Source organism: Cervus elaphus, chromosome 3 (assembly GCF_910594005.1).
Source record: "Cervus elaphus chromosome 3, mCerEla1.1, whole genome shotgun sequence".
Classification (NCBI taxonomy): Eukaryota; Metazoa; Chordata; class Mammalia; order Artiodactyla; family Cervidae; genus Cervus; species Cervus elaphus.
This window is the reverse complement of record NC_057817.1, coordinates 28,975,060-28,997,970: the sequence shown is the minus strand read 5'-3', so window position 1 is coordinate 28,997,970 and position 22,911 is coordinate 28,975,060. Positions and strand designations below refer to the sequence as shown.

Below are 22,911 nucleotides of genomic sequence, written 5' to 3'. Positions count from 1 at the left end.
ACATTATATTTTATTTAATATTTAGAGGTTTTTTGCACTTTATAAATAAAAGTATTTCCAATCATCAAACATTGCTTTTCATTTGGAGTTATAGAATAAAACACCCAATGCATACACAACAGAATTCTTCTTAGTAGACTCATGATTACAGAATCTCCTAAACTAGCCTTTTAAAAATTCCGCGTCATGGCAAAGGGCAGCTAAAGTAGACTTTTACTTATAAGTGTGACATGTGAGCATTTGATAATCTTCACTGAACCCTAAGAAAGTAATTTTGTGTCTTCCTAACAACATGGACACTTGTGTGCAGAAAGGAAATGGGTTGTTTAAATGTCTTTTGGAGTTAGTATTTTTTTTAGAACTCTGGAAGGTTCACAGTTAAACTTATCTTGGGAGTAAGTTAAGAGAATTAGAGACGGGAAAACAGGGGCCCAGTGTTATAATTAAGTTTCAGATGTTAATCTGTGAGTATCCACATCAAGCAACAAGCTCTGCAATGATCATGACTTCTGTGTTTTTGCATCTCTTGACGCAATTAGGGAGAGTCAATTGACCCTGTGATGCATTACACATGAGATCAAAGGGCTGAACATCTTATGGAGGTTTCACTGTTAACCTTTTTTAAGTGAATTAACTTTATATTCATAAAGGTTTCTACCAGTGATGCTTAAACTCCCAAATGCCTTCTTGCTAGAACACTTGCATTGTTGGTTAAATTATTAAGGATTTAATGCAGTGAATTTGTTAAAAAGTATTTGGGAATTCCCTGGTGGCTCAGATGATAAAGAATCTGCCTGCAATACAAGAGACCCAGGTTTGATTCCTGGGTCGGGAAGATCCTCTGGAGAAGGGAATGGCTACCTACTCCAGTATCATTGCCTGGAGAATTCCATGGACAGAGGAGCCTGGCAGGCTGCAGTCCATATGGTCTCCAAGAGTCAGACACGACTGAGTCTGTCTGACTCAAAAAAAAAAGAAAGAAATCTTAGGTTTGCCTTAAGGTTGTAATTGAGTCCTTTCATTCTTGCAGGTTCATCTCTGAGAGAAATAAGACTTACTCTTTAATATGCTTGTCTCTCTAGAGAGATTCATCACATTTATTTTATTGCTTTAGCCCTGCACTAAATTACCTTAGGTTTTGTAAGTAATTAACTTACTACCTAAGGTGAGTTGTTTATTGCTAAATCACCAATAGCATTAAGTGAAAAATTTCTTATGGTGATGATGATAAATTACAGTATAGTCTCTAAATTGTGCCTTGTATAATCATGAGAATGACAGAGATCCTTTTAGATTTGTGCATCCTTCTCAGTAACTTCATTTTCTTTAGGCTATTAAATAGTTTGACTAATTGTCTTCATGATAAATGTCACATATAAATGTACTACTTAGAGATATTGAAAGCATTAGTCTGCTTTTATTGCTCTGTTATTGAATGTCATTATGCCTTTTAGGTAGCTCTGGTTTACCCCAACAATGATCCAGTCATGTTTATGGTGGCTTTCTATGGGTGTCTCCTGGCAGAAGTGATTCCAGTGCCGATAGAGGTACCTCTTACCAGAAAGGTAACACTGCTTAATTTAAGAGGAATGTAGCCTGATGTAACATGGTGGGCATCAAGGTTCTTGGATCAGTTGACTTAGTTACAACACTTAAAGGGGCTTCCCTGGTTGCTCAGACAGTCAAGAATATGCCTGCAATACAGGAGACCTGGATTGGGAAGATTCCGTGGAGGAGGACATGGCAGCCTACCCCAGTATTCTTGCCCGGAAAATCCCATGGACAGAGGAGCATGGCGGGCTACAGTCCATGGGGTCCCAAAGAGTCGGACACAACTGCGTGTCTTAAGCACACACCACAGAACACTTAAAAACAGTCTGATCATTTTCCTAAGTACTTAACTTCACTTTCTAAAAACAGGGAAGTTGTAGAAAATTTATTTATGAATATTTTCAGGTTTCATGAAAATAACCTGTTTTCAACTAAGATAGAATTTTTATAGTATTATATGTATATACCACTTAAAAATTATGGGGACATACTTGACTTTTCAACAGTTAGCTTTTATAAGAGTCCCACTTTTGCTTCAGAGACTGTAAGTAATCCAAATTTATAGTAGGTGGAATCTTTCTGTAAGAGCATTTTCCTTAACATCTAAGATTTCTATTAAGTCCAAGTGTGATGCAGTGATGTGTTACTACTCTGGGTTATAGAATTTACTTTGGCAACACATCAGCCTTACTAAAATGAAGCATATGTAGCAAATGTCAAAGTTTAACCAAGTGATTTCTCCATGAGCTGTTTGACTCTGATTTTCTCGTGCAGTTTATTATTGAGAGTTGATGATGAAGACAAATATGGTGGAAACTGTAGATTTACAAGAAAAGAATTTTTTTTCTGAAAGGAATAAAAAACAAAATGAGTAGCATCCCTGAAACTCTGGTTGATAGAAGGAAGTATCTTTAGTTTGGTCAGGAAATCATAGGGTTGTTCTTAAATTATTAAGTTGGCAGTGTTTATGTGGTTTCATAATGATACTTTTAAGATGACATTTTAATGGAAATGCTTTAGGCTTTATCTTTTGGGTTTATTTCTCTGCTGCTGTTGTAAGGCTTAAATCTACCTCCTTTAAAATAGAATAAGAAGAAGTATATGAACTTGAGTATAATTGTCCATTTACTTTCATTGTAAATGTGGACATTTGGTGTCCATTTACATTGTTTATTTTGTTCTGACCAGAATTGCTTTCCTTTTGGATTTGGGGTTATGGCTAGGTCAGGACAACTTAACCATATTCACTTTTATTTCATTTCCTGAGATTAATTTAGAAAAGGAGCATTGCTGACCTTTGAGTAAAGTGGCCACATTTGGCTGGTGGAATTCATCGCTAGCAGTGTCAGATTAATAAAACATGGTTTGCACTCAGGAAATCATTGTGCTGTAGCAGTTATTTGGAAGAACATATTGTCACTGGATTTTGACAGTTGCCAGATACCAGGGGGATTTCATGAATGTATTGCACAAGTGCCAGAGCATTACTAAGTGTCAGATTTTGGGCTTGGGTGTGCTCACGTTCGCTCCCCTACCATGTTCATTATCTTTTCTCCACAGGATGCTGGGGGGCAGCAGATTGGCTTCTTGCTAGGAAGCTGTGGTATTGCCTTAGCTCTTACCAGTGAGGTTTGTCTAAAGGGATTGCCAAAAACTCAGAATGGAGAAATCGTACAATTTAAAGGTTGGTAATATTTGCACCTGAATTATCAGTTAAAAACTAATGCTGAGTGCTTTAATTAGTGTTTTAATTTAATAGTAGCTAAGTATTTAACATATTTTCTTATTTAATTCTCACAGTCTTATGAAGTAGGTACCATTATTATCCCCATTTTACAGGTGAGGAAACTGAGACACAGAGAGGTTAAGTAACTTGCCCAAAGTCACAGCTAATATGTGGCAGAGCAGCGATTTGAACCCAAATCTGTCTGATTCCACAGCCCACACTCTTAACCTTTATGCTGATGGTTGGAAAAGCTACTACTCTGTTCACTAAAACTAAATGCTACATGTAGAGACAGAGGATAGACCACTAACCTCAGTGGACTTCCACTGCCAAATGGACCTCCCAGTTGTTGAGGTAATGTCAAGGCCTGGTGTTAGCATGTGGAACAATTGTGCTTTTGAAAGAAGGTATAAATGTCTGGTGATTTATCACTAAACACTAAATGAGGTATTTTCATGATTATAAAATGATCTTGATTTGATCTCTTGATATTTAAAATGACCAATTCATTGTGAATTCCTTTTCTGATGGCTTAGGCAATTCAGTTTTTATTTTGGGTTTGTTTTAGGTTGGCCCCGGCTCAAATGGGTTGTAACAGATTCCAAGTACCTTTCAAAGCCACCTAAGGACTGGCAGCCCCTCATCTCACCTGCTGGCACAGAGCCAGCATACATTGAGGTAAGTCCCAAGTCTGGAACATACATTCTGGCTTTTCCTGGCTTTGGTTGAGGGCCCATAAAATTTAAAACTATCTTTTTGCAGTTTTAATATTAGTAGGTCCCCTTGGTTTGTTAGTTTGCTATTTTTTGCCCCATAAGATGCTTTCCAATGGCCCTTCTGTCCCAGTTATTTTGAGCATAACTACCTATTCAAGAGAAAGACAACAAAGAAATTGACCCTTGTCATGTAAGAAAGTGACAGAAGATTTTGAGAAGTTCAGAGGTTTAAGAAATGATTTACTGGCATAGGTATTTCTCTGCTGCTTTGCGGGTGGCAGTGGTAGGGGTGAGGGGGGAAGTGAGAGACTGAAGAAATGAGGAGGAAAAATAGCTGTGCTTGAAAAGAACAAATTTAACAGATAAAGAGCAAGAAGAAACAGATGGCTGGAGCGTTTGGTATTGAAGGTTCTTGTGGTTGCGTGATTGATTGATGACATAATCCAGTTGAGGGATTAAGTCCTACTGCATACTAGGCACCAGGCCAAGTGCTTTAAATGCAGTATCTCAGTCAGTCCTCCCAAGTACCCTGTGAGGTGTGGGGGGGTGGGGGGCTGTCAGTAAACCTGCTTAGTAGCTAAGAAGACTAAGACTTAAACTAACTTGAGTCACCAACCAAACGTTTGTCTAAAACCTTTGACTCAAAAATGACAGAGCTGGAACTCAAATTCCCATCTGTTACACTCTAAAAGCTGTGCCCTCGAGTACTCTGCATCTTGCTTGAGGCAATGTTAGTAAATGTTCAACAACTGTTTGCTAAGTTAATGAATAAACATCCATAAATTATAAAGAAAAAAAAAAGATTTTGGGAAAAAATCCCCCCAACCTTGAGCCCTGGCTTCCTTGGTAGCTCAGTTGGTAAAGAATCCACCTGCAATGAAGGTGACCTCGGTTTGATTCCTGGGTTGGGAAGATCCCCTGGAGAAGGGATAGGCTACCCCCTCCAGTATTCTCGGGTTTCCCTTGTTGCTCAGCTGGTAAAGAATCCGCCTGCAGTGTGGGAGACCTGGGTTCGATCCCTGGGTTGGAAAGGTCCCCTGGAGAAGGGAAAGGCTAACCACTCCAGTATTCTGGCCTGGAGAATTCAGTGGACTCTATAGTCCATGGGGTAACAGAGTCAGACATGATTGAATGACTTTTGCATGAAAGGGAAGAGAGGGACTTCCCTGACGTCCAGTGGTTAAGACTGTGTGCTTCCAGTGCGAGGGCAGGTTTGATCCCTGGTCAAGGCACTAAGATCCCATATGGCATGCAGTGTAGCCAAGAAAATTTAAGAAAAGGGAAGAGAGTGAGGACTAACTTGAAGAGGTAACGTGGTGATGTTGGATGGAAGAAGGATTGCTTTCAGAGATGAAAGGGATTTGAGTATGTTTAAATGACAAACAAGTAAACAGCAATTAAAATATTCAATCTAAGCTATCAGCTCTCAATCCATATCATCTCAGTGATGACATGGTTCTTCCCCTCATCCTCCTTAAAACTGTTAAGTGACTTCCCTGACTACTCACTGACCACTCCTTCTCAGACTGCTTTATTGGTTCTTCCTAAAAGGTGAAGGGCCCTTTGTTATGTGGCCGCTGTGTAGCTCTCTGAGCATGTAGAACTACTGTTCCGTACATTTCCAGGCTTCTGCTGTTCTGAATGAACTTGCAGTTTTCATTGGAACCCTCTTATTACCCACAGGACATTGCTAGTGAGTTTCAAGTGTCCTGTGGGTAATAGGAAGCTCTCAAAGTGGTGTCAGCAGAAGAGTGGTAAGAATAAATATGTGGTTAAAAGATGTATCTGTTTGGTGGGGTTAAGATAGGAAATGAGCTTTGACAGTTATCCAGGTGAACCCAAGTTTGTGGAGATGGGGATGGAGAAAAGTGGATGGATGGAACTGAGATGCAGCAAGGAAATAGAAGGGGCAGGACTTGGTGACTGACTCTGGAGAGGGAGGAGGCAAGAAAGACACGCAGGTTTCCGACTTGGGCAACTGGAGAGATGATGGCATCCTTCACTAAGATAGAAAGTACAGCAGGAGGGACTTCCTTGCTGGTCTGGTGGCTAAGATTCCACTCTCCCATTGCGTGCTACAACTAAGAGTTCACATGCCATAACTAGAGATTCCACGTATCACAGCAAAGATCAAAGATCCTGTGTGCCGCAACTAATAGAGGTGCAATTTTTTTTTAAAAGTGATGGCAAGAAAAGTTTTCATGGGTGAGGGGTAGAGGGGTGGTGTTGGTTACTTTGGGTTTCACGGGACTATGGGTCAGTCATGGTGAAGAGTTGACCCTCCGAGTCTGAATCTCTGGAAAGAGGTCTGAGCTGGAGATGGGGAATTGAGAGTCATCAGGAGTGTGGTTGGAGAAGGAAGTGGCACCCCACTCCAGTACTCTTGCCTAGAAAATCCCATGGACGGAGGAGCCCGGTAGGCTACAGTCCCTGGGGTCGCGAAGAGTCAGACACGACTGAAGCGACTTAGCAGCAGCAGCAGCAGGAGTGTGGTACCCTGATGGATAGATGTGAAAAGAGGACTTCCCTGGTGATACAGTGGAGGAGAGTCTGCTTGCCAGTGCAGGGAACCTGGGTTTAATCCCTGGTCTGGGAAGATTCCACATGCTGTGGAACATCTAAACCCATACGCCACAACTACTGAGCCTGTGCGCTAAAGCCCAAAGCTGCCACTGCTGAGCCCACGTGCCGCAACTACTGAGGCTGTGTGCTGCCACCGCTGAAGCCTCTGCACCTCCGGCCTGTGCTCCGCAACAGGAGAAGCCACCGTGATGAGAAGCCCGCACGCTGCAACCAGAGAGTAACTCGCGCTCTCTGCAACTAGAGAAAGCCGGTGCACAGCAGCAAAGAGCCAGTGCAACCAAAAATATATAAATAAATTTTTTTTTACCTGAAAAAAGAGGAGGAAGAACAGGACTTTTAGGGAATGCCAGCATTCAAAGGATGAGCTGAGAAAGTGGAGGGAAGGGAGAGAGAGAATATTGAATAGGAAAGAGGAGTATCACAAAAACCGAGAAAGGAGAAAGTGTCAAGAAAGGTGTCAGAAATTACAGAAAGGTCTGATACAGTGAAGTGTGCAATATGTGCTTTTGATTTAACAATAAAATAAAAAGTGACTGATCTTGGTAAAAAGCAGCTTGAGGAGGTATCGAGCAGCTTCGAGGTAAAAGCGAAATTACTGCTGATTGGTCTGGAGGCGTGAACAGGCCGTTTCCCAGTCTCCCCTCCGCACGAGGAGCTGCTGATAGACTTCCGCACCTTTGGCTCTGCTTGCTGTGTATTTGATGCTGTGCTTCTGTTAAGGCAGCCCGGGTCACTGTTTGTTTCAGCATCTTTAGCAGCCAGTTCACACTGATGACTAATTAAACTTTGAAGAATTTTTCACACTTACTTTTGTTATGCTTTGTCATTCCCTAGTCCTGTCTGTGTGTGATTGAAGTTTGGGGCCCAGTTGCATAGCCTCAGATATTTATATGAAGTGTTAAATTCAGCCCATTGTCATGGTTTTTCTGGGTTTCATTTATGGATTCTAGTTTTGTCATTTGAAATAACCCATTTTATTGTTTCTTGTGTTTTTGTTTTCTGTGGTTTTTTTCTCCTAGTATAAAACAAGCAAAGAAGGGAGTGTAATGGGAGTTACAGTGTCGCGCCTTGCAATGCTGTCTCACTGCCAAGCTCTGTCCCAGGCCTGCAATTATTCTGAAGGTCAGACTTCACCCCGTGACTGCCTGCACTGTGAGCTCAGATCTCTGTGACTGTGAGCCCTCTGCCCGGTGACTGGACTCCAGTTAATGACCGCATTCAGAGGGAAATGTTCTAAGACACATTCTTGGCTCGCTTTTGCTTTCTTCTTTTTCACAAATATGCTGTAATTTAAAGGATCGAAAATCCTGGGCAAACCAAATATGTAAAGCATGATTTCTAGAGTGCAAAAATAGAGAGCTAATTAAATCCATGTGTTTATTGGCTGTGGAATGTCAGGTACCTTCATCTCCCCATGCATATAGAGCTGTCACCAGCTGTATGTTTGGAGTTAGAATCAAAGAAATTCTGCTACCAAAAAGCACATATTAAAACACAAAATGTATTCTGGATTGTTGGATTTTGGATGTGTTGATAGATATTGCATAATGATGATTTCCCTTAGAATGTTCTTCACAATATTAATTCTTTTAGTGTTTTATTTTTCTTTCATAGAATGAAACAAGTTAATACATGCTCCTTATGGCAGCATTATACAGCCACATTCTTGTTTGGTTAAAAAATATATATATGTAATAAAATCAATCAAAATATCAAAAGGAGTTGATTGAATTATCATATATTCATATATGGGGTATTAATCTGAGGTTTCAAAACTCAGGTTCTTAAAGATTGTTTCAGTATATCATTAAGTGGAAACAAATCAGATACAGAGTAGTATATGCCAATTTTGTTGTCAGATATCTATATACAAGTGTATAAGCTTAGAAGCGTATGTGCATGTATGTAGATACGATATATAGATTTATACATATACCACCATTTTTTATTTTCTCTAAGAAGTATAATTTTCTACATATGCTTGTGAAACTTCTGAAACAAACATGTGATCCTTACATAATTAGGAAAAAATCATTATCTCAAAGACTGTGCCTAAGTCAAGGAATTCCAAATTCATTGTGTCATCTGTGACCACGTCACCCTATGATCACTTCCCCAGCCAGTTTGAGGAGACCCCCATGTGATCAGAAGACCCTGAGAGCTTTTAGTGGTTTTTTAAAAGTACCAAGTCGGTTGTTAAATAGAGGCAAATGACAGAATTTTGCTACTTAAACTAAAGATGATTTCCTTATGTTTTTTTCCTGTTACAGGAGAAACAGTAGTAAATGTTCTAGACTTTAAGAAAGATGCTGGGCTGTGGCATGGCATGTTTGCGGTAAGCTACACAGAATCAAGAGCTTTATTGTACTTATGATTCAGATCATTGTGTGTACTATGTAACCACAGCATCTCACGGTATTTGTATGAAATTTAAGCTGCCAAAAGATCAGTAGTATTTTCCAGGGGAATTTAATTTTGTGATATGAATGGTAATTTTTTTTTTTAAAGGAGAATGTAATTCTGTTTTTTCTCCATTGTGTGGTTGGTCATACCCTTTCACATAATAATATGTAGCGGAACTTAGGATCCAGAATTTTTAAAATATCTACTATGATAGCTCAAAGCTTAAAATACTGTATCTGTGACTATGTGTTTTTCAAAGAACTCTCTTTGAGCTACCTCTTCTCTTTTCTGAAGTCAGATTACCTAAAATATATCTAGAACTTTGAAGCTGTGGTTAATAATATCTAACTTTCCATTGGACAGAATGCTTGAATGAGTCCATGCTGCAATGAAAGAATATTGTAAACAAGATAGGTCAGGCTACTTTCCACAGTAGAGGAATGGTACCATACTAAGGAAGTTAGAAAAAGGTGACTTCCTCCCAGCTCTGGCCTCAATTTTTATAAAAGAGGTAACAGTTGAATTGGACTGAGAAATGAGTAAGATAGAGTCATACAGAGATTTTTGGGAGGGTGAAAATGGGGGGAGGGGTGCATTTCAAGTGGGAAAAGTTTCTTATGGAGCATTCTGATTAGGAGGGAGGAGAGAAGAGATACAGGACCCTCAGGACCTTTGAGAGTATCTTGTCCAACTTCCTCACACATTGCAGGAGACTGAGAAAGAGTAGGAAATGAAGCCCAGGGAAGAAGAGTGTTTCCCTTTTCTCCCAGGATCCCTCAGATTAGTAAAAGCCTTATTCCTTGAGCCATACATGCTTTCTGGCTCTTCTCTGAAGTCCTTCTCATTCCCATTTTTTTTTTTTTTTAAATCAAAACTTAAGAAACCCTTGTGGGGAGTTAGAGAGAATCTTCTCTCTGTGATACACAGAGCAAGATAGAGACATGTGTGAAGAATTAGTTATAAACGCCATTCTTCCCCTGAAATCCAAGTTTGTCACCATAGCTAGAAACTTGGGGGAGGGAGGAAAAAGAGGTTTGCAGTGGTATTTTGGTATCTTTGGACCACTTAAGTGGTACACAGAATGGCCAGTCTGAGTAGCAAGATTTAGTTACTCTGTCAGGCTGGATCTCTTTGGGGACCAGAGTCCTGGATGTGTTCGGCAGGAGAGACACCAAATCGCATGACCCTCTCACGTTGTTCAGTTTTATCTACCCAAACACCTAACAGGTCTGGGCAGGATCTCCTGTAAGTGACAGGTAGACTTTGATATCTTGCTTTGGAAGACCCAGCCCTTTGTGGTATGTAATATGTGCTTATGCTTGCATAAGCATGTTGAAGGAAGGTACTTAGAGGGTTGGAGGGCAGTTTAAAAAGCACACATCCCCTCCAACTAATAAAAATAAATGGGAAAAAAAATAAATTAAAAAAAAAAAAAAGCACACATCCTGTGACTCAGTGGTACAACTTTTCTGTACCTACCCTAGAGAAACACTTGCCCACGTGCTAGGGAAATGAGTATAAATATATTCCTTGAAACGTTGTTTGTGATTGCAAAAAGTTTGTCAACAATAGGGAGATACCTAAATAAATTTGGTGTAGTCATACTATGAAATACTATGCAGCGAGTAAAAAAAAAATAAATAGATCTCTTACACTGATACAGATAGATTTCATATGTTTCGGGCTTCCCTAGTGGCTCAGACGGTGAAGAATCTGCCTGCAATGCAGGAGACCCAGATTTGATCCCAAGGTTGGGAAGACCCTTTGGAGAAGGAAATGACAACCCACTCCAGTATTCTTGCCTAGAGAATCCTATGGATGGAGGAGCCTGGCAGGCTCCATGGGGTCACAGAGTCAGACACAACTGAGCAAATAACACTTACACAAATATACATAGATTTAGCTCTAGCACAATTTAAGTGAAAAAAGGCAAGTGGCAGATACATGTATAGTATGATGCCTTTCATGTTAAAAGTACTTTTATATTTCTGTGGGGAAGAATATACATATACATACTTGTAAAAAGGAATGGAAGGATCCATGGCAGATTCTTAACAGTGATTATCTCTGAGGAGGAGAGGAGGGAATCAGGTTTGAGAATAGGTAGCAAAGGAGGCTTCAACCTTATAGTTAATATTTTAGATTATTTTTTAAAGAGCATTTAAAAAAAATAAAAAATTTTTTAAAAATTAAAAAATTTGTTTAAATTTAAAAATTTTTAAAAATTAAAAAAAATAAAACTTTAAAAATAAAGAGCATTAGTGTTTGAGTATTATATGGTTAAAATTGTTAACAGAGTATCAATTCAGTTTTAAAGTGCTAAGTGTGTATTAGATATTGATTACTTTTTATCTTTCTTTGCTTTTCAGAATGTAATGAATAAGATGCATACAATTAGTGTACCCTACTCTGTTATGAAGACTTGCCCTCTCTCTTGGGTCCAAAGAGTACATGCTCACAAAGGTAGTTACACATAGCATCTAAGCTTTAATTATGTGACTGTTTGACATTTCAGGGCTTTTCAAGTTGGTCTTCTAGAGACATACCTCTATGCCTTGGTACCTTAACAGATTTTAGAATTTGGTTACTGTAAGATTAGATACGTTGTCTAATTTATCTCAGTTGGTGTCCTTTCTGAAGAACTGAGATGACTGTGTGTGAATCTGGGCCTGAATTAGATTTATTGGATGCTCTGGTGCTCGATCCTTCCTTGGCTTGGATACGAGGCCTATCTGTAGGTCTCCGTGAGCAAGGTGAATTAGATTTGTTGGATGCTCTGGTGCTCGATCCTTCCTTGGCTTGGATATGAGGCCCATCTGTAGGTCTCTGTGAGCAAGGCAGTCATGTGTCCGTCGGTCACTGCTGCCTCAGAGTACCTGGCACCATTTCTTTGAGACCTTTCTTATTTTCTCTTAAGTGAAATTCATGATTCCTAAAATAAATGAAAATGTTTTTACTGTAGCATATTAATGTCTACCAAATTTAGCATATGTGTGTTAACTTTACCCCTTTTGCATTTATAGCCAAGGTGGCCTTAGTGAAATGCCGAGACTTGCACTGGGCTATGATGGCTCATCGGGACCAAAGAGATGTGAGCTTGAGCTCCCTCCGAATGTTGATTGTGACGGATGGAGCTAATCCCTGTGAGTATTTCTGGAGTGTCAATCTGGGAATATCTTTTCCTTTGGTAGGTTGAGGTTTTCGTCCCCTTTCCATAAGCAGTTTTTTTGTTCTTAAACATCTGTATTGAGAGGGAATTCACATATCATAAAACTCACCCATTTATTTTTTTTTAAAAAAACTCACCCATTTAAAATACAGTTCAGTGGTTTTAGCATGTTCATAGAGTTATAACACTATCACCACTGACCTGAATTTAGAACATCATCATCCCCAAAAGAAACCCCATACCCATTAGTTGTCATTTCCCATTTCCCATCCTCTGTCCCTTAGCCCCAGGCAATTGCTAATCTACTCCTTGTCTCTATAAATTTACCTATTCTGGACATTTCACATAGATGTAGTCATGCTATATGTAGTTTTTTCTGACCAACTCCTTTCACTTAGCATATTTTCAAGGTCCCTCCGTGTTGTAGCCTATGTCTGGACTTTATTCCTTTATATTGCCATATAATATTCCTTTGTATAGATATATTACATTTCATGTAGTCATTCATCATTTGATGGATCTATAAGCTTTTAAAAGCACTCTGTGCTCACTCACTTAGATCCTTTCTCTGCCATGTAACTGAAAAGAGCAATGAGGAGATAACTTATTATAACCAGGTGTCTGGACTTTATGTAAATTCCCTGTCAGCAAATCGGAAGAGTTTGCAGAAGCTTTAGAGACCTTACTGTGTTGCCTGCTTTTCCCAACAAGCACAGACACCCTGAGCCTCCATAGGGTAGAATCAGGTAGTGCGTCAGACACTACTGTGTTCTTTGTCACCAGTGAACTTCTGTCAGCAGTCACAATGATCATCCTGGTATAAAACACAAACCTGGGACCAACCTTAATAAGAAACGAGTTAGCGGGTACATGAAAAGGATGGAGCTAAGCCAGAATATTAGTAATGCACTGGCTACAATGCAGTAGTGGATTCAGGAAGACATGCTTGCTTCCAAACCAGCTGCCTGTTGCCTGCAGTACACCTCTGCTATTGATTGGGCAGTTCAGTAGGAGCAGCCATATTCCATGCTGTAACTTTAAATAGTGTCAGTGACCTTTCATGGGCTGGACAAGCATTTGTTTGTCCTTGAAACCTGTCAACCACCTCTGAGACACAGTAAAATACTTGCACAGAATTAATGGCTTGCCAGGTGGCTCAGTGGTAAAGAATCCGCCTGCCAATGCAGAAGACGCAGGAAATGCAGTTTCGATCCCTGGGTCAGGAAGATCCCCTGGAGAAGTGAATGGCAACCCACTCCAGTATTCTTGCCTGGAAAAAATCTCATGGACAGAGGGTCCTCGTGGGCTACAGTCCATGTAGGTCACAGAGAGTTGGGCACAACTGAGCATACACTCACACAAATGATGTACAAATGTGTCAGCTTTCTGTTCTTTACCAGTTTCCTGCAGTAATGAAAATCACACTTTCAAGCTTTCAAGTTGATCTGTTTCAACTCCTCAGGGTCTGTGTCATCCTGTGATGCCTTCCTGAGTCTGTTCCAAAGCCATGGTCTGAAACCTGAGGCCATCTGTCCATGTGCTACTTCTGCCGAAGCCATGACTGTCGCAATCCGCAGGTATCGTTCAGAATGTTGGTGCTCTTGATAGATGTTACAGCTCTGATCAAATGTGCAGAATTGGCCGGGTGGTGACAAAGGGCTGAGGTCTAATTTTCTGCTTCATAAGCCTGAAAATGAAAATGACTTTGTAAGGCAATTTGAAGCATCTCATTTATTATTCCTACTATTGCCCTAAGTGTAACTAGGAAACTGAAATTTTATTTCAGCTGTTCTCATCTTGTATTTGTAAAATAGCTCTTTTTCTCTCTCCAGAATCCTTAGTATCTTACACAAGAAATATACTTGATTGTAGCTTACGTGTGGATACTACCTGTACATGTAGTACACTCAGGCCAATATATTCTTTCATTAAACAATTTATTTATTTATTATTTGGCGGCAGAAGGTCTCAGTTGTGGCAAGTGGAATCTAGTTCCCTGACCAAGGATTGAACCTATGCCCCCTGCATTGGGAGCATGAATTCTTAACCACTGGACCACTAGGGAAGTCCTCAAGCCAGTATATTCTTAACAACCAATTAAAATTTATTTTTTCCCACCGTGCTTTGCAAGTGTGAATTTGATTCGTTTGGCAGATTTTTGGTGGAGAAAATGAGGGTTTTTGTTTGTGTGGTAGCCAGAGGAAATTTTTCTTTCCTCCATAGTCATACTTTTCTCTTAATAGCTTTTAATTTGACAAATTTTATAAGTTTACTTTGTCTTCAGACCTGGAGTTCCAGGGGCCCCTTTGCCAGGAAGAGCCATTCTCTCCATGAATGGATTGAGCTATGGGGTGATACGGGTCAACACGGAAGATAAAAATTCAGCGCTGACGGTTCAGGATGTGGGCCATGTGATGCCTGGGGGTGAGTTCTCAGGAGCGCCATTTGCTTTTCATGAGATGTGTCTTTAGAGATAGTGCAGGCTGATGAAATGCGATCCAAAACCAGGAATCCAAAATTTAGTACTTAGTCTCTTTGTCAGAGTCTTACCTTCCAGCAGAATTGCGTGATTTAATTGTGAATGTTTCAGTCACAGTTATTCACATGGATAGCCAAACGTTTGAGTGATACTGAAGTGGTCTGGTTTTCACTGTAGTTACCAAGATGTTGGGCTGACTGAAGGTTAGGGTGCTTTGCTTCCTGTGTGTTTTTGAGTTTGATCTGTGTAAGGGTAAACTAATTTAACCCGTTTCTTCAGACTTTGCAGTCATTTTTAATGTCAGTCTTTAAAAGCTTCAGTCTGCATCTATTATATGTTTTGTTTGCTGAATTTAAAAAATTACCTTCAGGACCAAAAGATGAAAATTTCAGATATACCTATACAGTGTCAGGTCTCTTTCTAGCATTCCTGTTTGGTATGCTAACTTAATGCTGCTCAATAAATGGGAAACTTTCCTGGGTTCATTAGGATGAGGCTGTTTTTCTGAAGGTTTTCCAGGCTGTCCCTTGACTGTTTTCTGTACCCTAGGGATGATGTGCATTGTGAAGCCCGATGGACCTCCTCAACTCTGCAAAACAGATGAAATTGGAGAAATCTGTGTCAGCTCCAGGACGGGGGGCATGATGTACTTTGGGCTTGCTGGGGTGACCAAAAACACATTTGAGGTACTTGACGTTCAAGTTTCATGGGGAAAATGTGCATGGGCTCAGTAATTGCAACTCACGGGCTTCGAATGGCGTGTAGAATCTTCCCGAACCAGGGATCAAACTCATGTCCCCTTCATTGGCAGGCGGATTCTTAACCACTGGACTACCAGGAAAGTCCTGTAAGCCCGAAGGTTTAATTCTGAGAGTGCAGTGAGAATGGATTCATCTTTCAAGAATAGACTCAGGATAGCCAAGCTTGTAAAGACTGATGTATTAAAGCAAATATGCTCCAATAAAAATTAATTACAAAAAAATAGATGGATGTAAACTGGAATGCCAGCTTGCTAATGAAAAATGAAAACCTGGCCTGTCACAGGGGCAGACTGCTCTGGTTATTCAGTCTTTCAGTGAGAGAAATATTTATTGAGTGCCTTCTGTGTGTCTGGCACTATTTTCCATGCTTGTGGTACGTCAGGAAAACCCAAAACTCCTCAAATAGCTCATTTTTCAGTGAAACTAGCACATCATTTTCCTGCAGGCAGTTCTGCATGTGAAGCCAAATTGTAATGAAAGTCTGCCTGGTGAGCCTGGAAATCAGAACAGGCATGATTAATTGTCTGTATTTCCTAACTGGGATTAACCTGCCTCAGGCTCCCTTTTAGGGAACAGAGAACTCCAGTTTGTGGGCCATGTTCCCTTCACATTAAACAGGGCTTATATGACCATTGCCAGTTTTCAGTTCTTTTAGCTTCCCTTTTGGGCTTCCCTGATGGCTCAGATGGTAAAGAATCCGCCTGCAATGCAGGAGACTCAGGTTCGATCTCTGGGTTAGGAAGATCCTCTGGAGAAGGGAATGGCAACCCACTCCAGTATTCTTGCCTGGAGAATTCCATGGACAGAGGAGCCTGGCAGGGTACTGTCCATGGGGTTGCAAAGAGTCAGACACGACTGAGTGACTAACACTTTCACTTTTCTGTTAATCCAGACAAGTGGTTCTTAGTCTCAGTATGGTATGGCACATCTGTGCCATCCCATATAAAAATCAGCACATGTAATTATGTAATAAGAGGTGTAAATGGCAGGAGAATGTTATCTTTATGTGTGGTGACTGAAAACGGTTCTATCATCTATGTTTACACAGCCTAAAATGATATGATAGAAATTATTAAATAAATATTTGTAAATTATTTTAAGTAATTTATTACTAAATTAAATTTAATGCCATCTTTTATTACCATCATCATCGTCATCACTACTACATTCTTGGCCTACCTTCAAAAGTTGTGACCACAGCAATAACAGAAAAAGAAAACAAAGCAAAAAACAAGTTGTGACCAATTTATAGACTCTTAAAGCACATGCTCACTGCCATTCTCTTGGTTTATTTTCACAGGCGACTATCTTTGCTAAGGGTATATACATTTTACTAATTCCAGTCTCACCTTATTTCTCTCTCAAGTGCTTGGACTACATATGTTTCCATCTGAGTTTTTCTTCATTGCACTTTCCTTATATAAATAAGATTCTCAAGCAGTGTTTGAAGTTACTAATAATATTTTAATACATTCCCCTATGATGGCAAGTGCCTAGCCAAAATTTTCAGATTTATTACTTAGCTTCTAGGTCCATAGTGATGAAGAAATTTTTAAATCTGCAGTAGGAATTTAATGACAGTGAAGTGGAATAAAAATCATAACCAAAAAAGAAGAAAACTATTGTATTGATTTTTGCAGATTAAAATTTTTCTAATATTTTTATTACTGGATTTTTACATTTAAACCCTATGAGAATTTTCCAGTGTGGTTAATACTTCACTAGAAAAAGATCTAAAAATGGCTGGATAGAAGATAAAAGTGAATTTTAGAAATAAACTACTGGTAGGGAATTCCCTGGTGGTCCAGTGGTTAGGACACCTCCCTTTCACTGTGGAGAGCTGGGTTCAATTCCTAGTCAGGGAACTAAGATCTCCCAAGCTACGTGGTGTGGCCAAGAAAAAAAAAAGCTTTGGTGAGAAAAACTTTGTAACACATGTGAATACAAAGAACTAATTTTACACTGTCATCACTTACTAATTGATATGAGGCAAATGAAACTCTCCATGCCTCACTTTCTCATCTGCAAAATGAAAATATTCTGTCTCACAGGGTTTTCTTGATTATTTCTAAAGTATTTACACCTGTGCCTGGCACATGATAAGCATTTAATAAATGTTAGGTCTTATTACAGTTATTCCCTGTATAAAAAAAAGGAATCTTAAAAATTAAAGGGAAAAATCCAGTCAAATAGAAAAAGTAGACAGGAGACCTGACTAGGCTATTTGCTAAAGAAATACAAATGGCTGATAAGCAAAGGAAAAGAAATTCATCTGTGTTAGTAATAAAGAAATGCAGTTAAAGTAACAGTGGGATTTCTTTTTTTTGCCTTCCAGATTGGCAAAGTTTAGAAAAATTGTTAACATACATTAACCAAAGTATAGGGAAAGCATTCTAATATGATATTGGTAGAGTGTAAATTACTATAATAATTTTGTAGGACAGCCTGTTAAAATTGAAAAGACTGATGCCTTTTGTACAAATGCACAGAAATATGTACAACAGTAATCAATAAAGCACTGTTAGTAACAGTGAAAAATTAGAATGACCTACCTAGCCAGAAAGACTGGTTACATTCTAATAGTCCTAATTCTGATGGTTTCTTGAGTAGACTCAGGGCCAGGCATTGTGCTTATGTCTGCAAATCTGTTTACATTCCCTTGATCTTTACCCTAAGCTTGTGAGAGGCATTGGGAGTTCCATTTTATAGCCAAAGAAACTGAGGTTTAGAGAAATGTAGGAACCTCCTCAAGACCCACATTACTAGTAAATGGCAAAGCCAGATATTGAATTTTTATCTGACTCCACATGCTATGTTATGTCATCACCAATGTGATGGTGTATTATAGAATTTCTTGTACAAAGGGAGATAGATTAACTATTACCAACTTGAAAAGGGATCCAAAATACATACACTATGTAAAACATATTTGAAAAAAGCAAGTTACAAAAGTGTGTATTATGATTCCTTTTTAAAAATCTCAATATATTAATCTGTGAATCTTAAAAAGTCTAGAGAGATAAACAACAAATTATAAATGTTTGTTATCTCTTAAGGGGGTGGGATTCCTGGGTTCACTATGTATATAATTTTAGTTTTCAACAAGCATGTATTACTGTTTAAAAGTTTTTTTAAGACATTTAAAAAATTAAATGCTTCTTTTTTTTTTTTAAGCTAACATTTTCACTTTCTTCTACCTTTTAGGTGATTCCAGTGAATTCTGCCGGCTCTCCTGTTGGAGATGTACCATTCATCCGGTCGGGATTGCTGGGGTTTGTGGGACCAGTAAGTGATGCTTTCATGTTTATTTTGGTGCACCTGATCCAAATATTTGTACTTTAGTTCACAGAACAAATTCTGATTAGTCCAAGAGTATTCCAGGGTCACTTAACTTATATTTAGAGCAGTTTCTGTAAAAGTGTCATAAAATGAGTAATGTTTATTGCTTCCATTACCCAAATTCATTTTATTCCTTCAAACCAAAACATTATTTTTTACTTTCAAAACTCTTTTCACTTACTCTTGCTACATTGCTTTGATTTGATTAATATATTTAAGTAAGAAGAGTGCTGAAAAATTTCCCTTCCACATTAAATGGAAACCATAATAGTGTACAAATCATTTTCATATAGTTTTGTCAGTACTGCCTCAGGTGTAACAGAACATTCTTTGAAAGAAAATAATTTGTTTTTCAGCAAATAGAATTTACAGGTCCTAGGTTTACAGAGACAATTAGGATACAAAACCTATTCTCAAAGAACTTACTGTTAGCTTCATGAGCTGGTGAGAAAGGCAGAAAGCCAGAGCATGGAGGGCGTTATAAAATAATGGAAAGTTTGGATTTTATTTTGAGCCAACATATCTCCCCCCATCTCTTAATTACCTCCATACGCTCTTTTTCTCATTTTAACAATTCAAGTTATATAAGAAAAGATCTAATTTTATTTTATTTCCTCCATACCATTAATAGGTGGATGGTGGGGGTGAGGACATAGCTCTAAGAGAATCACTCTCCCAGAAAGAGACATCTACACCTACTGTCTTGACATACTCACTTAGCACCAAGAAATTCTCAAAAACCGAGCTCCTTTTAGCTTCTGTTCCACTACTGAGGTCTAAGATGGAGCTCCAGCCATCACATCTGCATTGCATAAAACAGGATGGTCCTACTCTCTCTTAAGGGAGATTCCCTGAAGCTGCTGAGCAACACTTCTCCTTATATATCATTGTTCTGAACTAGTCACCTGGCCAAACCTAGCTGCAAAGGAGGCTGAAATGCAGTCTTTATTTAGGTTAGCCATGCCCAGCTAGAAATCCTATTGCTATGAAAGAAATGGAGAAACAGATGTTGGGGGATTAGCAGTGACTATCTTACTCTCTTTATTTACGTCCACTTTCAGATTGCACTGGCAATGGCTGATTCTCTTTTGTCTTCTGGGATGACAGAAGGATGGACCAGTAGCTTCTTGAGACTAGAGATTATGTCTTACATAGCCTCATCAGTGTGTGGCACTACATTGTACTTAGTGAATCAATGAGTGACATTCAAGTGGAGATGATTACTAGATAATTCAGTATATTTAAATGGTCCAAAAATTTAGGAATTCTGTAATGAATGAGAAAAGTTAGTTTATTGCAAACATGTCTGGGAAAATTATTGATAAAAATTTTATGAAATAATAAATAATAGAATTATTTATACAAATGATGCTTTTAGGACATTGACAGCAGACTTCCTGCAGCTCAGTTATTTTATTGGAAAGGAGAGGCTCTTACAATTCCTTAGACCTTTCTTTATTAACTTATTTCTAATCTTACCAGATGGAAACATTACCCTTATAAATCGAGACATTCGTTCTCACATTAAAACTGTTTTACTCTCTCCCTAATTCCAGTGTTAAATGGCTTAACAGTTTTCTCCTCTGCATTGATTCCATGAATAAGTACAAGGTGATGAACTAATAACATAATCCCTGACTGGAAAAATGAACTGTGATCATTTGGCATCCTAGTTTCTTTTAGAATTCCTAGCAGTCTAGTGGTTAAGGCTCTGCACTTCCACTACAAGGGGCATGGGTTTGATCCTTGGTCAAGGAACTAAGATTCCACATGCAGCTCTGTGTGGCCAAAAGTAAAGTAAAATTCCTCCCTAAGAAAGAATATGAATGGATTGTTATCTTATGTACTATTAAGACTCCATTAATTAAAAGACGCCACTGATTCAGAGATGTCAAACACTTTCTTAGAATCCATAAAATATGGTATTTTATTTCAAGATTTATTTCAAGGCAGGGAGTAAAATGTCTGTTTTACTATTTAAAATTTTATAAATCTCTGTTACCTTTCAGGGCAGCTTGGTGTTCGTGGTTGGGAAAATGGACGGGTTACTGATGGTTAGTGGTCGAAGACATAATGCTGACGACATTGTTGCTACTGGACTGGCCGTTGAGTCGATAAAGACTGTTTATAGAGGAAGGTGAGTAGTACAAGGTTCAGATGTTAGCACTTCCGGTGAAATCTAAAAATCTCTATAGTGTGAGTTATATTCTGTAAATCCTCTAGATTAGATTGTTTTTTATTAAGTGTAATAGAAACCAGGCTTTGATTATTTATCTTAGAATGTCTGGTTCTTTGGCTGTAATTGAGAGGAATAAGATAACCATATTCTAGTTTTTTATTTTGATTTCAGTATTTGATTATTATTGTTTGTTGAGGACAGGAGAATTCTGAAACATTGAACTTCCTACGTTCCTTCAATACAGAAGTCACCCCATTCAGTCTAATTGAGATAGGTGCTACTCTGTAGGAGTTTTACATCTAAGTGTTTATTCTCTTACTTGACTCCAAATTCTTATACCATTTTAATGCAGAGATTTACATAGTACATAAGTGCTAGTTTCAAGTTCCATGGATGAAGTCAATTAGATAGCCTTTTTTCTTTGCTTATATAAATAACGCAAGAAAAGATAACTTGAGTAATGATATCCTATGCAGTAATATTCAGTCATGGATATATGTCTGAAGCAGTCTTGATGTCCCTTAGATTTTAAAGGAGTAATAAAAATTGATCAAACCAGTGGAGAACCAGTTCCTGAAATGTGTAGTTTTTTGTAATGGAGTAGCTTCCTGTGAGATTCTGTCTTTGGTCACAGTCACATCACCAGCACTCAGCACGCAGCGCATGCAGTCGGTGTTCATTAAATATGTGTGGGTGAAAGGAAAGAAGGAAGGGAGGTGGTCAGGCATGCCGGCATCCTCAACCCTCCTATGCCTTCCCATTATTTCACATATTCATTCAACAAGCGTATATTGGTTGCCAACTGCATGCACTTAGATGCTCGGGGTGTGACAGTGAACAACACAGACCATGCCTCTGCCCTTGGGAAGCTCACATTCTCGTTGGGGGAAGAGCAGGTTAAGATATCACGACCACGTGAGCTGGTGACGGGGACGAAAATGACACATGGGGTGGGGGTTCCTGCTGGTTATATGGGGGGAAGGTTGTGTCCCGGGATGCTTCACTAGCAGGGGGACGTTTGAGCGGAGACCTCACTCAGAGCACCCCCTCCCCTGGCCCGCCAGGTCCTCTGTGACCGTCCGGGCAGGTCTGACCTCTCCCCACCACTCTCTGCTTCACCACCCTGCTCCAGGCACACTGGCCTTCTTGCTGTTCCTCAAACCTGCCAAGCTCGTTCCTACCTCAGAACCTTTTCGCTTTCCGTTCCTTCTGCCCGGAAACCTCTTCCTCCAGATCTCGGCGTGGCTCGCGTCCTCACCTCATTCAGGTCTCTGCTCCAATGTCCGCTCCTCAGGGAGGCGCTGCCCACCTCCACACACTGCTCCGCCCCCGCCCTGCCTCGGTCCCCCAGTGTATAGCACGACATGACATTATTTCATATTTATTTGTTTGTTCTGTCTCCAACACGCAAGCTCCACGAAGACAGGGACTTTGTCTTATTTATCGCTCCGTCCCAACATTCACGACAGTGGTGCTTAGTACATGTTTTTTGCGTCCTCGTTTCGATGGTAATGATTGTGACGTTTTCTTTTCGAAACTACTCATTCCTGGGCAGTGCAATGAGCATGTCTCCTCTCTGTATTTCCGATTGAGCAAAGCAAATAGGACTGGTTGTGAAGGGAGTCCTGATGTGTTTGATCTGTCTCTCTTAGAATTGCTGTGTTTTCTGTGTCTGTATTTTATGATGAGCGCATCGTGGTGGTTGCAGAACAAAGACCCGACGCTTCCGAGGAAGATAGTTTCCAGTGGATGAGCCGTGTGCTACAGGTAAGCACACCTGGGGTCTCTGTCGGGATGGTTGGCTTTGCTGTCAAAGGCGGCAGCAGCCACTGCTGAAGCATTTTCTTCAGTGGATGAGTTATGTTGCCACCTTCTTTTCCTGCCAGTAACTACTCATATGTTCCGGGTAATGTTAGCAAAATCAGATCATTAATAGCATGCCTCCTTATGGACCACAAAATATTTTTCTGCTCAGGTTGCCAAAAACAATTGAATTTGACTTGCC

The 22,911-nt window shown here is 39.5% G+C and overlaps 1 protein-coding gene and 1 non-coding gene across 3 annotated transcripts in view; both read left to right on the top strand.

The window, feature by feature from the left end:
* Positions 1 to 22,911, top strand: part of DIP2B (disco interacting protein 2 homolog B) — a 224,034-nt gene that overhangs the window by 165,961 nt on the left and 35,162 nt on the right. For both annotated transcript variants that reach the window (XM_043884446.1, XM_043884442.1), the window contains exons 10-22: positions 1,455 to 1,565; positions 3,112 to 3,235; positions 3,846 to 3,955; positions 7,596 to 7,698; positions 8,847 to 8,911; positions 11,349 to 11,442; positions 12,003 to 12,122; positions 13,611 to 13,725; positions 14,433 to 14,572; positions 15,177 to 15,313; positions 18,593 to 18,673; positions 20,737 to 20,864; positions 22,559 to 22,673. In XM_043884446.1, coding sequence (XP_043740381.1) covers positions 1,455 to 1,565; positions 3,112 to 3,235; positions 3,846 to 3,955; positions 7,596 to 7,698; positions 8,847 to 8,911; positions 11,349 to 11,442; positions 12,003 to 12,122; positions 13,611 to 13,725; positions 14,433 to 14,572; positions 15,177 to 15,313; positions 18,593 to 18,673; positions 20,737 to 20,864; positions 22,559 to 22,673 — 1,443 coding nt within the window. The remainder of the gene's footprint in view (positions 1 to 1,454; positions 1,566 to 3,111; positions 3,236 to 3,845; positions 3,956 to 7,595; positions 7,699 to 8,846; positions 8,912 to 11,348; positions 11,443 to 12,002; positions 12,123 to 13,610; positions 13,726 to 14,432; positions 14,573 to 15,176; positions 15,314 to 18,592; positions 18,674 to 20,736; positions 20,865 to 22,558; positions 22,674 to 22,911) is intronic.
* TRNAE-UUC lies at positions 17,182 to 17,253 on the top strand. Its single transcript has one exon. It is a non-coding gene; the product is annotated as a tRNA-Glu (tRNA).